This window comes from Mesocricetus auratus, unplaced genomic scaffold, assembly GCF_017639785.1.
Source record: "Mesocricetus auratus isolate SY011 unplaced genomic scaffold, BCM_Maur_2.0 Super-Scaffold_4256, whole genome shotgun sequence".
NCBI classification, from domain to species: Eukaryota; Metazoa; Chordata; class Mammalia; order Rodentia; family Cricetidae; genus Mesocricetus; species Mesocricetus auratus.
In genome coordinates, this window is record NW_024429182.1 from 56,972,380 (window position 1) to 56,988,855 (window position 16,476).

The 16,476-nt window shown below is 53.4% G+C and overlaps 1 protein-coding gene across 1 annotated transcript; it reads right to left on the bottom strand.

Annotated features, from left to right (window-relative positions):
* Positions 1-54: 54 nt before the first annotated feature.
* Cd81 (CD81 molecule) lies at positions 55-15,875 on the bottom strand. The gene is made up of 8 exons (XM_005064144.4): positions 15,583-15,875; positions 5,701-5,815; positions 2,696-2,793; positions 1,981-2,055; positions 1,657-1,761; positions 1,168-1,269; positions 728-814; positions 55-644 (listed from the first exon to the last, which is right to left on the bottom strand). Exons 1-8 carry the CDS (start codon positions 15,646-15,648, stop codon positions 582-584), a joined length of 711 nt encoding a protein of 236 aa, XP_005064201.1. The 5' UTR covers positions 15,649-15,875; the 3' UTR covers positions 55-581.
* Between the last annotated feature and the right edge of the window lie 601 nt (positions 15,876-16,476).

Sequence of the window (16,476 nt, forward strand, 5' to 3'; positions counted from 1 at the left end):
TGGTCTCTGACACCACCGGCACAGGAAGAGGTCTGACAGTCCCGTTAGCATGCCTGATTTTCTCCTCCTTTATTAAATGACTGTTTCAAGATGTAATTACAGTTGAAGCTGACACGTTAGAAAGAACAGGTGCATTGAAGGCATAAGAGTGCTTACAAACCCAGCTCTTGAAATGGGGGGCAGGAAAGGGACAAGGATTAAAAAGATGTGACGGATGTGACCCACAGTGGGCAGAGTGAGTGGACATGGCTCTCTAGCTCAGCTACATAGCCTCGGGCAAGCAGCTGTGGAGGAGGACTGGCTCAGCAGGCAGAGCTCTCCAGGGGTCCCGGAAGTACAGGGCCCTACAAGCCAGGGCCAGCTCCACCCCTACATTCCCACACTTGCCACCTGTGTGTGATGTCAGCCCCCAAAAGATAACAGGAAAAGTTCAGAACAACAACAAAAAACCCCTCAAAGTAAAAAGGCTAAGTGTAGCAGAGTAATACAGAAATATATACACAGGCCATGGTCCCCAAGCTGGCCTCTGGTCACTCGGGGACAGGGCACTGCAGGGTCCCTGTAGTACAAAGTTCAGGGCCTCAGTACACGGAGCTGTTCCGGATGCCACAGCACAGAACCATGCTCAGAATCATCTCGAAGATCTGCAGGAGGGAGGGGCATTGTCAGCACCTAGGACCTTGGGAGGGATGGCACCCACCCACCAAACAGAGGCCCTTGTGCTCACCATGATGACGGCTACCACGATGGCCGCAATACCGATTAGGTACAGCTTCCCAGAAAAGAGCTCATCGATTTTCTGATGGCAATCCTCCTGCAGGGATGACCAGAAGGTGGTAACAGTCAGTGGTTAAGTCAAAGTCACTACCCTACTCAGTGGTGGGGCTTATGTCCCATAGCTTATCTTCCATCCAAAAATAACTTAAAACACATGGACCTGTTGGCCTCCTTTATCACAGGATAGTGTTTCTGACCTAACTAGTACCCTAGGGCTACCAGCATGTGTAAGGGACCACTCGAGAGCAGTTTCCCAGGATATCTCAGAGGCTAATTCAGACTGTCAGAACCCAGTATCCGAGGTCCTGCTTGAAGTGCTGATCTTCCTGGTGGGCTACATTCACCCTACCTACCACCCAGGATATGATGCCCACCCCCACTCCATGTCACCTTCATCAAGGAGTTGAATATGTTGGTGCCTGAGGGACACAGGCTGTTCTTCAGCACAGAGGTGGTCAGTGTGGTCAGTGTGTTGGAGCCACAGCAGTTGAGCTGCAGAGACCAAGAGCATCACTGTCAGCTTAGGAGCCTCAGGAGACAAGGGCAAGGTCAAGCATGCAGCACACCATCACCCCCAAATATACCTGGGAGCTGGCCTTCTGCCCTATTTGTCACACCGCTCAAGAGCCCTGTTTCTCCAAACCCCTGGGCGAATGAGGCCCATTAGGTTCCTACCTGGGGGGCTGGAGAGATGGCTCAGCCGTTAAAGGCTAGGCTCACAACCAAAAATAGGTTCCTACCTGGGGACCTACAAGTCATACAGACCCTTAGCCAGGCCCTGTTCTGTTGCTGATGTCTAGGAATAGACAGGACTCATCCCCCAAAGATCACACACACTAGGACTCCCACAACCTGCCCGCCCTGCTAGCCTAGCTGTACCGTCTCATGGAAGGTCTTCACCACAGCCTTGGCATTGTTGGCATCGTCATCCACCACAGCCTGTTGAAGAGCCTGGTCATAGAACTGCTTCACATCCTTGGCAATCTGGGGGAGAATCACAGTCACTTGTAGCATAGGGACTACCATCAAGAGCACCCAGCTTCCCCTGGTGAGCTCAATCAGATGCCGTCTTTTCTGTTGAGCTTCCAAGACCCTTCTACCAGCAGGCACCAGAAATCCAAAAAGCACCCTATAACCCATGGGCTCAGAGCAGTCCACACCTGTTACCCAGGCAAAGAGCCTCCCCAGTGAACCTAGGCTTACCTGGTCTTTGTTTACGAAGCCCCAGATGCCAGCAGCCACCTCACAGGCAAACAAGATCACAAGGCAGGTGAAGAACTAGGGGAAAGAAAAGGGCAGAGCCTTGACCAGCAAGCCCAAGCCTGGCCCTCTATAAGTGACCACATGACCAACAACTATGTGCTAAGGGGGTTGACCATATCCACCAACAATGTCCTGATTAAGAATGAGCCACACAGAACCATGAAAGATGTGATCTGATGCAGCTCAGTACCGAGATGTCCAAGTTCTTAGTCCTTACCCTGCTCCCCTGCTTTGCAGGATGAGGTTTGTATAGGAGATGCAGTTGACAAATCCAAGTGTCCACAGCCTCCAGGGAGGCATGTGCAGCAATATGCCCCCCCCCACCTTGACCTTAGTTTCCTTACCCGCTTTATCCTATATCCATGGGAAGTCTAAAAAAAGTGTGCTTCAGCTTTCCAGACTGGTAGGCCAGGCTCTAGAAATAGCTGAGACTCAGCTCCACCAGTAGCTACTGGGGCCAAGAGCACTAAGGCTGGCTTTAGGGGTGAGGCAGCCCTCTGGAGTTTATGTGTTTCTAAAGAGAAACTCCCTCTGCCACCATGAGACTTCAGAGTCAGACTTAATGGAAATCAAGCAAACAGAAAAGGCAAAACCTTAGAGAAGACAGAGGTTACCAAAAACCCTACTCCCCTGCCCTGCAACCCTTTCTACTTACCGTCCCCAGCAGGCACTGGGACTCTTGGATGGCCCCATAGCACCCCAGGAAGCCCACAAACATCATCACAGCTCCCACAGCAATGAGAATGTAGATGCCTGGGGAGGGGAAGAACTCAATGAGCAAGCTGCATGCATCACTCTTGTCTGGGGCACTCACACCCACAACAGGCAGTTTGGCAGTGTGAACCTTTTGTGCCTCAGTGTCCTGCTGAAGTTGCTGCCACTGCAACCAGAGGACAAAATAGCAATTCAGTGCCCAGCGAACACAGGTGATCTGCACGTCACAGATATGCTCTGCCCTGTAGCCAGTCCCCCACTACCTGTACCTGAGAATAGGAACCCTCAGCACTCACTGTAGAGGGCTAAGATGGACTACCCATCTCAGTGCATGAAATGGGGAAGCAGCTTTGGTATCAGCTATTGGCCTGGGAGTGGATACCCAGGACTCCCAGTGCTGGGTGAGTGTGAAGGCAAGGACTGGCTAGCCAGTAGCCAACTCCAGGCACCTCATCTCAGGCACACTGGTGTATAACTGCTCTGGTCACCTAACTCTAAGGACAGGAACCTGTGGGTGGGGTGGCTGCATGGCAGAGCACCAACACCTGCCACATATACTGTTTGGGCTGTGAATAAACGGGGGAGCCGTGAATAACCAGGGGAGCACTGTGACCCATGAGGCACCAGTTAGGCCATATCCCTGTTTCAGTGTCCATAGTACCCCTCAGCCCCTGGGAAAAACCACTGTCTCTGAAGAGCCCTCCATCTCTTGGTCCCTCAGCATACACAGCCCATCCCCCAGTCTCCATGGCAACACTGCCAGCAGTCCAAGCTTCCTTGCACAAAGCCAGGCCCATTGTCCCCTGCCTGGCCAGCCCAGGGGCGAAGGCGTCATGGCTAGGACCTACAGCCAGGCTTAGAAACAGGCCAGATCGTGGGCCTGGCTTCCTTTGACCACATTAAACGCATCTGGTCCAGGAAAAGCCTCCCACCAGGGCTGCCTAGGAGCTGGCTTCCCCTTTGACTCCAAACAGGTAGAACAACTAACCAGACTCCCGTCCTCAGGCTCTGAAACCTCAACCTCAAGATGAAGTAGGCTCTGTCACTACATCAGGCTCAGCAGGGGATGCACACAAGATACCTAACACACAGGCACTGTTCCTGGACTGCCTACAGACCCTCTAGGCCTAGCACATGTCCCATCTTAAGGTTCTGGGGTGTTGTCTGAAGTGCTCCCCCGTTTATTCACAGCCCAGACAGTATATGTGGCAGGTTTTGGTGCTCTGCCATGCAGCCACCCCACCCACAGGTTCCTGTCCTTAGAGTTAGGTGACCAGAGCGGTTATACGCCAGTGTGCCTGAGATGAGGTGCCTGGAGTTGGCTACTGGCTAGCCAGTCCTTGCCTTCACACTCACTCAGCACTGGGAGTCCTGGGCATCCACTCCCAGGCCAATAGCTAAGCAAGTCTCTGAACCAACTCTCCTAAGCACTAGACAAACTGCCTTTGTCAAGGCCACATCTGCTCTCAGCAGGGCTCAGTTCGGGGGAAGTAGGGGACTCCAGAAAATGGGCAAAAGAGATGGTAGCCAGGGTAGCTCCTACCCTGGGCTTTGCTGTCCAGGGACCAACCGCCCACACTCTAGTTAGTGCCTGAGGCTATTTCCTCAGTGCCCACGACAGCATGACCATAGAAAGGCAGGTGGTTGAGCAACTCTGGAGCTGGACCCTGATGCAGACTATGGTGATAACATGAGGACAGAGCCCTATCTGCTTCCTAGCCACCTATCTGGGCCCTGCAGGGTACCTAGCCTCTCCTGCACTACGGGTGCAAAGTGGGAGCTTTGGCCATAGCCTCACAGCATTCACCTTGCAGAAGGCCCAGGGGCAGAAAAGAGTCCTTCATGGGCCAGCACTCCTCCTGTCTCTGATGCCCAGATCACCCTTGTGAAGATGCCCACACCAGCTGCTACACAACAGGCTGAAGTTTCCATACGAGCTGGTGGGCATCCTCTTCCTTGGAAGGCACCAAATCAAAGGAGGCACAATCCCCACTAACACCCAGACCTGAAAACTGCTATTCCTAATGACTTTCCTCAAAAGAAACCAGGTTCTACCCCTGCCCACATTGCCTAGAACCCAACCCAGACCATTCTACCTGTGGGAAGGCTGTGGAGAGGGTAAAGCGGAGAAGGAAAAACAGCCACCCATGGGGTGACCAGAGAGAGCCCTTGTCTGCCCTGGAACACTTGGGAAGAAAGGGAGAAGAATACTGTCTGTTTCTGACCTCCTCATCACCCCCTCGGCCATCAAGCATATCTCCTAAGCCCTACTAGGTTCTTCACAAGAGGGAGGATCCACCCCTGATGAGAGAGCTAGGAGCTTTGAAAGGGCAGAAACGTCCCCAAATAAGTCTTGAGTTCCCAGGGTGCCAAGTCCTCCTTCCAGGGAGAAAGGAGGAGAGTTGCCTCCTTGAGCGCAGCACAGCATAGCAGCCCTCTTCCTGCTTTCCCTGTTTGAAGGAAGGGTGCTCATTTCCCCACAGGCAGCCTAATAAGGCAGGTGTAGCAGTCTGGTTTGTGTGCTGGGGGTTGGGGGAGCATCTGAGTCATCTACTGACTGCCCAGTCTCCAGCCCTCCCCAACTCAGTATTCCTGAAGTCTCAGCTGTTGCTAGCCTAGGCATCCAGCCCCACCCTGCCCAGGGAGGTTCACCAGAAATGCCTATGTTAAAATAAGCAAGGTCTCACAAGGCTCCTGCCCTACCCAGCTGTTTCCCTTCTTCTTAGCTTAGTCTCAGATCTGTGGAGTCCCTAGCAGCACCATACCCAACTCAACTCTCTTGTCTTAAGAGCTCCTCGTGTGGGCAGCCTACCTGCCTAGCATATACTAGGCCTAGGCCACTGCCAGTTCTAATGTTCCACCCACCAGACTTAGACCCTCAGCCTCATCCTGGAAGCCCTCCCTGACTATTCTTGGCTTATGACTACACTCTGTCTTGTTACTCACCCACATAGAAGGTGCTGGGTGCTGGTCTGTCTCCCAGTTCCAGATAGAGCAGGCTGGTGGTCTGTGGGTCATGGCGCAACCACAGAGCCACACCTAGGATCACGCCTCCAGCCAGCTAGGAAAAAAATCAAGAACAACGTCACACAGAGAACAGAGCACTGTGGGGCAACAGAACCCCAATACAATTATCATGTAGAGCCATCATTTCAAGTTGTGAGGACAGGCCCCAACCAGCACCATGAGTTTGTCCATTGTCTGAGTCATTGTCTACTGGGGGTCCTGGGTTCCACCAGCAACCCTGAGCTGTGACCACAGAACAGAGTTCAACTGCACCCCCAATCCTGCATGACACGTGCAAGAAGGTTTGGGATGAAAATGAGGCTCAGTTGATAAGAGTGCTTTAGCATGTAGGGAACCCTGGCTTCTATCCCCAACATCACATATACTGGGTTTGGTGGCACATGCCTGTTATTCCAGAAATTGAGAGATGGAGGCAGGGGGATCAGGAATTTAAGATCATGTTGAGTTTAAGATGAACCTGGGCTATATGAGACCTTGTCTCCAAAAAAAATTTCTTTTTCTACTGATCTCAAGCTCCAGACTGATCAATCATGCAATATTTTTATTTGAGAAGCGTGGCGAGAGGCCACAGTGAGTCCTAGTCATTCTGGATTCTGGTGGGCTCTCCTCTGTTACCCTGAAACTGTTTAGGGACTGCCACAGGCAGGGTACTGGGAACTATGTGGTGGGGTCACCAAGTTCTCCCCGTTAGGAGAAGAGGGGTAACAATGTGCTGTCACCAGGCCCCACAGGGGTCATCAGCAGGGCACCACCTACCATGGCTTTGTGTGAAACCCTATAATAGAAGCCTCTGGAAACAGGAGGTAGCCTTCAGAATAGACTAAGGGAGAGGCAGTCTCTTCCCCATTTCTAGGTATCCTCTTCTTACAGGGGTCAATGGTTTTGCCCAGCACAGACAGGAAACGGAAAGCAAAACATGGGCCTGATTAAAAAAAGCACCAGGTGGCCCACTTCCTGCTCTGGGGATCCAGGCCAGAACACCAGCTCAAGAAAGCTCCCCAGAATCCCCAAGCAGGCTGGTTCTGAAAAGAGGACCTATGGGACCCACCTACCTCCTTCTACCCTACAATCCTGCCCTCTGCCTAACCCTCAGAGAGGAAGCTGGGGGACATTTTCTGCAGAGCACCAGCACCTTGTATCCCCACCCCACGGGCCTATAGTTTCTTCGCTTCTATAAGTTTTAATGTGGTTTTCACTCTGATCAAGAAGGTTGAACCCTCAACCTCTACCACAGCCTGAGAGAACAGGGCCTGTGGTACAGCAGTCAAAGCCACACTGTGCACCTGTTACCCAACCCACAAACGGCATGAAGGCTGGGACCCTGAGAGTGCCTTCATGTGCAATGGTCCTAGTGTTGCTGGTGACCCACCGAGCTTCCAGAAATCTTACAGTGACAGCTCTGTGCGCATACACCCTTAAAAAGCTGGCCTCCAGCCTGGGCAGCAGAGACAGGAGGACAGGGCCTGACAGGAGGCTCCAATAGGAAGCACTCTAGCTGAACTGGTTTGAGAGGAGGAGGTGACCGGCCTGAGTTGCCCTGGTAACCTGGCTTCCTTTGCAGCTTTGAAAGGTCATGTATTTTGTTTGGGAACAGGTTCAGAGGTCATTCTGAGATGTTCCAGGGCAGAAGGACTAGGTGGCTTGCCTGCTCCCCATGCTTCCCTCTGTGGTAAAAGACCCCATGGTGACAAACCCCTGACAGTTATAGAAGCTGAGGGGCAGCTGGTGGGTCACCCTGCCCTCCTTAGTCTGTGTGCTTGCCTGTCAAACAGATAATCATGCAACCATGCCTGACTTAGACTTCTGTACTGGTAGAGAATATTCCCTGTGAACTGGGGGCAGAAGTGGGTGAGGGATGACATTCAGCCTAGCCCCACAGCCTGCTGATGTGGGTATCTCACCAAGCCACCATGTACAGGCAGGTTTTATGAAAGTGGTGTGGTCAGGAAGCTAACTCTAGAAAAGCACTTCACATTAATTGAAAGGTCTGTGCCCCCCACCCCACCTGTGACTTTCTATCAGAAAAGAGGCCGAACTGCGGTAGGGGGTTGGTGGTAGACAAGGCAGAGGGAAATGGTTCACCCCATTGTCTCAGAGGCAATCAGAGCTGAGTGGGAGACTTAGAGGAAGGAGTGCTAGACACTGGTGTGGCTGCCTCCAGCAAAGTGATCCTCCAGCCCCTGTTCTAGGGGGAGGTAGATGAAGTGCTGGGATAATTAAGGGGTCCAGGAAGGTGGGACAGGGGTTGCCTTCAAGGAGTAAGAGGCTGGAAAGGAACCTCAGCTTCAAAATGTAACTATCTAATATGACCAAAACAGACAACTCCATGGTAAGGAAGCTAACCACCTATGTTTCATGAGACATATGCATGGATAGGGGACCCAAGTACAGAGTGGGGCTACCATCTTAACGTCATGAGGCACCCAAGAGCCACAGAGAGGTTACCAATCTACCCACTAATCCCAAACTGCCACCGGGTGCGGCAGGGTGGGGTGAGGAGCGGTGCTGCAGCACTGACGAAAAGCTTGTCGTTTCTGAAGTCTGTTTTTGAGAAAGTTAGCTGGCACCTCCTACTCACCACAGCTAGCCTAGCTCCTCAGGTTATACACTAGCGTGTGCACATTCCCTAAACTTTCCTTGTTACAGTCCAACCTAGAGCATTTCATACGTCTCCTGACCAATGAATCGACAGGGCTTGGGTCCACTGCATGTCCAGGGAAAAGACAGATCCACCAGATAGCATGGAGAACAGTTCAATTATGCTGAGTGAAAGGGACACATAGAGGATGGAGCAGCTTGTGCCTTCTGACTCTGTTCACATTAAAGTAGAATCTAAAGTTCGTTCAAGATTGTGCAGTGATAGCCCAGCAGAAATTTGGGGGTGAGAAGGGATAGAAGGGACCACAAAGGGCCCCAGGGTGCTCTGGGGCACATTCACTCTCCGCATGGTGCTAACAGTTTCATGGGATATAAATGTTGACTGTTAGATGTCAGTTACAGCTACAGAAAGCTATTATCTAACCCCAGCTCCAGTCCAGTCCCTGGATCAGAGGCTCTGCTAAAATACATCCCCCAGGCCTGTGGGGGTGTCCCAGTGATTAGCAGCAATCAGACAGGCACACATCGTGTCTACAGAACTATAGGTTTAGAATGATCTGTAAAAACTGGGCAACATTCAAACCCATTTAAAAAAAAAAAACAGTCCAGTGTTAATGGAAATAGGGAGTGGTGCCACTGGACGGAGGCGCAGGTAAGGTAAGGGTGTCCCGAGCTATGTCATATCTGAGGGACCTCAGGCCCATCTCAACCTCCTCCATCCTCATCTTCATTTATAAACAGGGGGAGTAATACACATAGGCTGCTGTGTATGATGTCACTGTATTTAGCTCCTAACAGCTGAGGAGGTGATCTACAATAACCTTACCAATAGTAGATTCCGGGATTTCTTCATGCATCTACTCAGGAACCTGATACCTCTGCCCAAAGCTTCTCTTCTCCAGGCGGGTCCACCACCTGCTTCTACCGCCTAAGAGAGCTTCTGCTTAGAGGTGGGGGTGGGAAACACCCAGGTGGCATGTGCAGGCTCTTGGAGCTCCTTCCACAGCACAGAAGGATGCATTCATGATTCTCCACAGGATTATGTTGCTTCCTCCTTCTTGAGGACTAACACATAACAGACTCAAACTTTAACAAGATGACAAGCTGCCAAAAATGCTGGGTCCCTGCCAGGTTGGTCTTGAAGTTTCCCAGAAGTGACTGAAAGGGAACAGGCCTGGGGCAGCATTTTACTCTGTTAGCTGCCCATCGCCAGCCCTTGGCCAGACCTCAGACAGGGGCTTCTCTGGAGCTTTCCTACGGCTACACTTATGCACCCCTCCAGGAAGAGACTGAGCTCCTGCCACCAGCTTGGTAGGTCTGAATGGTCACCTAGATACCCCACATGCTCCAGAAGGCTGACTGCAACATCAGCTTGTTCCTTTAAGTAACCCTTTGTGCCTCAGAAGAAGAGTCAAAGGCAAAGGCAGATAAGGCTGGGGCTTGCTCAACACCTCCTAGATACACAGTGCACAATAGAAGGTGCACCAGAGAGTGCCTGTCCACCTGAGCAACTGGAAGGTGCCGAGGGTCTGAGAACCTCCCCGGTGATGGCAGAGAAGGTGAAGATAAAGGCAGTTGGGGAGGAAGGCTTCCCTGGGCAACTGGGGTAAGTCACAGTAAAGAGGCCCAGACTGGCTGTTTTTAGGAGCTGGGGCACTTGTGAGGGGAAGAGGTTGATAGAAGGAAATGACTTAGGTGCTGCCCTTCCAACCTGGGCCCCTGTGGTTGACCTCACATGCTCAGGAACCACAGGGGGTCAGGGCCTGGTCAGGGCATGGAGGATGGAAACTAGGTCAGATTCCTCTGAGAGATCTAGGATCTTGTTTAGGCCTTCCTAGGAGATAAAGACTTGCAGTTCACCAGAGGAAGCTCAGCAAGGAAGCGGGACAGAGGGGCAGGAATCCTTGCCTTGGCCAGGAAGCACAATCCCCCCACCCCCATCCCCCTCAGGAAGCCACTGTCCTAACATCTAAAAATAGGTGGCGAAGCAAAAGCCTAGCGCTGGGGCCCAACTGGCAGTCTGGGGAGGGGGTGAGGTATAAAGGGCCAAGGCATGGCCACGGGAGGACGCGCCGTTGTCGTGAGGTACAGGAGATTAGGCTGGGCCACCCCAGCTCAGGCCCTTCCAGGTCCAGAGTATAAGGCTCCTCAGACAAAGAGGCTGGCAGGAGCCTTCCCCATCGACACCACACAGACCCTGAAGAGAGACTGTGTGGACTCAGATGGCCACAGAGACTCGCCAGAGACGACAACAGCAGAGGCTGCAGGGAGGCCAGGCTGTTTGCATCAGAGAAAGTTCAGGTGGGTCTAGTACCCATCTAGAAGGACAAAGGGAGACGGGACTGAAGAATGGTTAGAAGAGTTCTTTGTAGTTTTGGTGTTGCCACCAGCAGCACCAAAAAGTTTCCATCTGCTCCAGGCCAGGCATAGCCCTCTGTCCCAACCATGTCCCAGGGCAAGGCTGTGGGGCTGGCATGGTCTCACAGCCCACTTTGACTATGGAACATGGTGGCATGGTGGGGTACAGTTCTATCCCATCCCATACTTCTTCATATGGCAGCTAGTTGCTTGGAAATCTCATTCCCTTATCACTTGAAAGGGTCTGATAGCAGTCCAGCAGAGCGCTACTTTGGCTGAGCTGTTATCATGGTCTCTAGAGTACAGGGGAAGACTGTTCCCAGGGGCTAAGGCCAGGCCATGCCCCCAGGATAGGGACTGTTAGCTAAGAAAAGCTGTGAGGGAGTGAATAAGCAGTAATGGGTGGGTGGCAGCTACAGCATGTGCTTGCTACGCGCATAAGCCCTTACAACACTGGGTGCCACTCCAGAGTTCAGGGATGGTATTTCAGGAGGACAGGTGGCCCGGACTTCCTCATTCCTGCACCTGCCATCCCAGACACTTTAAACACCACTGGGACCTTACTGCTAAAGTGCAGTACAGAGCCAACATTGATGCCTGACCACAGGTAAACAAGTCATAGAATGCCACAGACCCACCCTGAGAAAGTGCTGATGGCCCAAGGTGACATAAAGCGTGGAGTGATGGAAGCACAGGAAACTAGGGAGGGAGGAGGGCTATCACCCAGCATCTTCTGCCCAAACTGCCTGGCTCCTAGGCTCTTGGCCTGGATTATGAACTTAAGGTGCTTTAGGGCTATCAAATCCTGGACACCCAGGTTCTAACACATCTCCCTGAGCTCCTAGCCCCGCAGCCCTCCCTTCACATGCAGGAATGCAAAGTAACCCCTTGTAGTTACTTTGGCAGTCAGCTCAGGATGCCCACCACCAGCTTATCACTGGCCAATTCCTTGTGAACAGCTCCCCAAAAGGTAGAGTCCACCCAGAGGATCCCAAATGGTTTTGAATGACACAGCCTATGCCCTATAGCTGGTCATACAGAGTAGCTTAGATTGGGTCCAGAAGTGTTCTCATTCTCTCTCCCTCTCCGCCCCCTCTTCTTCCCTCCCTCCCTCTGAGTACATGTGAGCATGAACATGCGTGCATATATTGTAGGGGAAGTACTGGGGGGTCATGGTCAAGAGGTTCCTGGAAGGCTACTGGCATGTCAGGACACAGTACTTCCTACTGAGCAGTTGAAGGCCACCAAAGACCAGTTCTCAGGATCTCTGGTTCTCCAGCAAAAGTCTTAGGAACAAAATGGGTACCTATAGAGCCTCACTGAATGTCCTATCTGGTTCCCGGGTGTCAGGGTCAGAGCTACTGGTACCTAGACTTCTCCATAACCCTGCCCTGCCCTACCCCCACCTGAGCCCTCTCCAAAGGCCAGGCCTGTGCACAAGCATGACTGCCTACTATCTCCCTGGGGCACCTGGACTCTAAGCCTATTGATTTTTATGACCGAGGTTCCTCCCCTTGGCGGGACTCTGGGTGCTGGAATCAAGGTTGGCAACTGTTGGTGCACCTCCTGGAGCAGCACAGAAGTTCCATTTGAGGAAGCAAGACTGAACTAGGAGGGAAGTGCCAGGAGAAGGCCTGAAAGGTCCAGAAAGAATGGGGTGAGGGCTTTTACTATGAGGTGGCAGTGTGTGGGAACCAAAGTAGAGATTGCCAGAGGGTTCCCCACTTCTCTACTCTAGCTCTGCGCCCTCCACTGTGCAGACATCCTTAGTCCTCCACTGTGCAGACATCCTTCCTCGAAGCCAGCTCAGGGAGCGACCACAGACTTCCCCTTCTCAGGCAGCCCCGCCCACTGATTGTCTTTTCCAAAGGTGGGCAAGTTGACAGCCTGGGGGAACAAGGGGAAGTCTGTTCTCCCGCTGGTAAAACTAGCCACAGGAAGTCTTCATTCCACCCTGAGCCTACAGGGATTGCAGCCCCTCTGCCGGAAGGAAGACAGCAGACTGCTATGTGACAGACAGTCATGTGTAGTCTGGAGAATTAAATGCCAGTTAGAAGACTGTAATCAGCCTTTTGTGGTGGGTCTGGCTGCCTGGGCCACTGGAAGGGGGCCACCTTTGCCTTAGGTTCAAGGAACAGCCAGTTTTGGACAAGGAACACAACTCCCATTCCAGTGAGGACCTAAGCAGCCTCCTCCCCTTACCCGACTACACCTATAGAGACATTATCATATGACGCTCCTACAGGGCACAGCTGGCAGGGTGATAAACAGGGACACCATCCCCTGCTCTCCTGTCCTGCTCCCAGCAGGAGTCAGGAGATTGGTCTTTCTACCCCAGACCTGTCTGAGAGGATAGGTATCCGCCCTGCTTTTAAGAGTATCTTACAAGGCCTTCGCTGAATCTGCTCACTGCTCGTCTTTCATGTTTGTGTCTTGTCCCATGTATCTTGGGAGTCCAAAACTCTGTTGATCCAAAGTAAGCTCTGAACAAGATAGGCAAACATGAGTCTCAGCCCAAGGAGGACTTCTGGGCACGAGAGCATGCGTATACAGGCTAGGGTGCCTGGGATGTCCCCTCCCACAGAAAAACCACTTTAATCTCTAAACTGGAAATTTTAAAAAGTGCCCATTGAGACATTTACTGTCAACCAGATCTCATTTCTAGAGCTCTTAGCCTCCATACCAATCATGGGCCCACAGGACCTCTCAGCCCCCTCCCCAGGCACTTCTTACACCATTACTCAGCTCTCCTTGGCCCAACTCCCTGTTTGGACACTGTGCCCAGCATCCATTTCCTGAGCTTTCTCTATGCCAAGCCCCTTGCTCTGCTCTGGATTGCATTAGCTAATCTGCCCACAATCCCAGGAGACACAGACCCCAAGAACTCCCATTTTATAAGGCGGAAGTGGAGGCTGAGGACCAGAGCAATGGGGTGGGGCTCCCCAAATGCTCAACTTCATGGCATCAGGAAACTATCAGCCATAGGACAAGCCTTGCCACACAGGGCACAGAGGAAGCCCCTCTGCCAGTGTGGTGTTCACCAGTTGTGGCCTGGCTCTGCTCCATATCCCTGCCCACTGTGGGGCCAACAGGAGTGGGGAGGAGAAGTCCATGGGATCCTGAAAGGATATGGTTTTCACTGTCAGTAAGTAGGCCCCTGGGAGCAGGGAGAGGCTTCAGAACCGTTTCCTGGAGCCTCAACAGAGAATACCCCCAGGGATGTGTTGGGACTCCACCCCAGCTGCCTGGGAAACAATCAGCCTCACCCAGCCCCAGCTCTCCAGGGAGCCTGAGGGGCTACCAGCTTGATCAGGTGGGTGGGCCCAAAAAGAAATACCCTGCAGGTTCCTGACAGCCCAGAGGGACTTTCTGAGTGTGCATTTAACTCCTTGAATGGCTCAGAGAAGGCAAACACTGACCAACAAGCTACCCAGTCGAGACCTCAGGGCATGCCTGGACAGAGCAAGCTTAACCCCATTGCCCATGCTGTTCCCTGGGGTCATTGTGACTGACAACCAGGGTCTCCTCAGCAGGCCACACAGTAAAGTCCCAGCTGAGTTCAGTCCAGTCTCTGCCCACCCCCAACATCTTCTGCCCCCTACCCCGCCCTGATCCACCCAGTCCAAGATGAAAACAGGTGTCCTCTGTCCTACATACTGACTCTAGGACCCATCTTACAAGTTCGTCCTCCCTGCTTCAACTTTAGAGACAGACTGTTTCCTCATAACCTCATTTCTTAATGGGAAAAAGGAGGACGGAGGGAACAGCAGCCTGTGCACTGAAGGGGGGGGGGCAACACTGTCCAGAGGAGTGTCCAGCACCCTCCACTCAAGTCCCTGCAGGCAGGTCCGTTAGATTCTACCACTCCTCATTCTCAACCCAGTCAGGAAACAGAAACAAGCACACACCACCAATGGTCACTCCCCAGGGGTAAAGACAGTCGGGATCAAGGGACCCCTGGAGATCCTCTCTATACCCAAGTCTCCATTCCAAGATGACCAAATTGGTGCGTGCCTCTTTTCAAAGTGGAGAGCCCAGCTCAGACTCTATATAGCTGAAAAGATCTCAAGTCCCCCGGTTTCTACACACCCTAGATCTTTGCCCTACCCTGGTCTGCGACAATTACGAACTGCACAACCCGCTTCCTCTTAAAAGCCTCCACAGAACCTTAGGGCCAGGCCAGGGCTGTAATCTGTGCGGGAGACTACAGACAAGGAGGAGGGGCAGCTGGGGGGTGGGCAGGAACTGGGGCATGCTGCGCAACAGCACGCCGGCCACCCTATCCTTCTTAGCCCAGAGCTCAAGCCTCCCAGGGTGGCAATACCAAGCTGGAGGGTAAGCAAGGGTGGAGTAATAGTGGGGTGAACGTCTCCAAGGCAAGTACCCAGTGTGCCCCCACCACTTCGAGGCCGCCCATCTAGGGGCGGTGGCTACGATGAGCTCATGGGGGCGGGGCGCCAAGATCCCGCCCTTCTCAAGCCCCCTCAGTGTTCGCGAAGCAGGATGGTCCCCAAAACAGCGTTCACGAGGGTGCTTATACCCCCTCCACAGCTGAAGGCTCCAGGTTACGTGGCTCTAGCCCGCAGACCCTTGCACCGGTCCCCAGCACTCACAGGCGACAGGCCAGCGATTCCCTGATTCCCCGACCCCAGAAGACCCACGAGCAGAGGCCCGGAAGCTCAGCTCTTAGCCTCAACCCCGTTGGCGAGGGGCGCCAAGCCCCCGGCCGGCGCACGGAGCCCACAGGTGGCGCCGCAACTTCACCGCCGCGCTGCGCCCTCAGTTAGGCCTAGCGTGCTGGCCGCCGAGGGTTCGCCCTGTCCCCAGTTCCCAGTGGCTGCTCACCCAGAAGACGAAATTGAAAACGAAGAGCAGGTATTTGATGCATTTGGTGCAGCCCTCCACCCCCATGGCGGCGCGCGGCCTGCGGAGCTTGGGCTGGTCCTGGAGCGGGCGTTCTGGGGACGCAGGACTGGGTCCGGGGTTGGCAGGTGGCCACGGGCGCTGGCGGGCCGGGGAACTGGGGTGTCGAGAGCGAGATGCGGGGTACAGAAGGGCTGAAGGCCTAACAAGAAGCGCGAGAGTCGCTACCTCTCAGAAGCAGGGGCGCGCTCGCTTGGACCGGGCGCGCGCGGAGCTCCTCACTCTTTATAGACCGCTAGGTCCCGCCCTTCCGAGGCCCCGCCCTGAGGATGCTCCGCCCCAGGCCCCGCCTCCCGCCTGCGGGTGTGCCTGGATAAGGGGTGCTTGGGTGCTGCCACCTCAGTCCCAGAGTAACCGTTCGGGAACTCAGTACAGATGGTTCTCACGGTCTCCTTGCGCTGTGTGTGCGCAGGATGTCCCCAAGCTTCCTGCGGGATCCCAACTCCCCGGGACAGGCTGCTGGGTCTCTGCCGAGGACTGACCACAAGATACCCCCCCAAAGAAACCCGGCCTACTTCCTCCCTTACTCGGGCACCTTGGACACCTCCCTAGTGAAAGTGTCCCGACAGGAAAGGGTCTTAAAAGTTAGCGTGCTTTGTGTCTATATCTCTTAGTCAGCAACTTGGATGGGTCTGAAGGTATAGAATGGAATCCTATGTCGCCTGGATGGGTCTGAAGGTGTAGAATGGAATTCTATGTCGGCTGGCTAATCCCATGTCCCACAGATAGAACCCCTGGCTGTATTTCTGGAAACTGCCTTTAGGAAGCTCACTAGTGTACCCATTGTCCCTAGCCAACTTGTGGCTGGATCACCCT

Bases quoted from the DNA above. Each gene is read 5' to 3' on its own strand.
- Cd81 (XM_005064144.4), bottom strand. From the start codon at position 15,648: ATGGGGGTGGAGGGCTGCACCAAATGCATCAAATACCTGCTCTTCGTT. The intron at 1,762-1,980 runs GTAAGCCTAGGT...ATTCTCCCCCAG, and splicing joins GCTTCGTAAACAAAGACCAG to ATTGCCAAGGATGTGAAGCA. The intron at 815-1,167 runs GTGACATGGAGT...TCATCCCTGCAG, and splicing joins TATTCAACTCCTTGATGAAG to GAGGATTGCCATCAGAAAAT.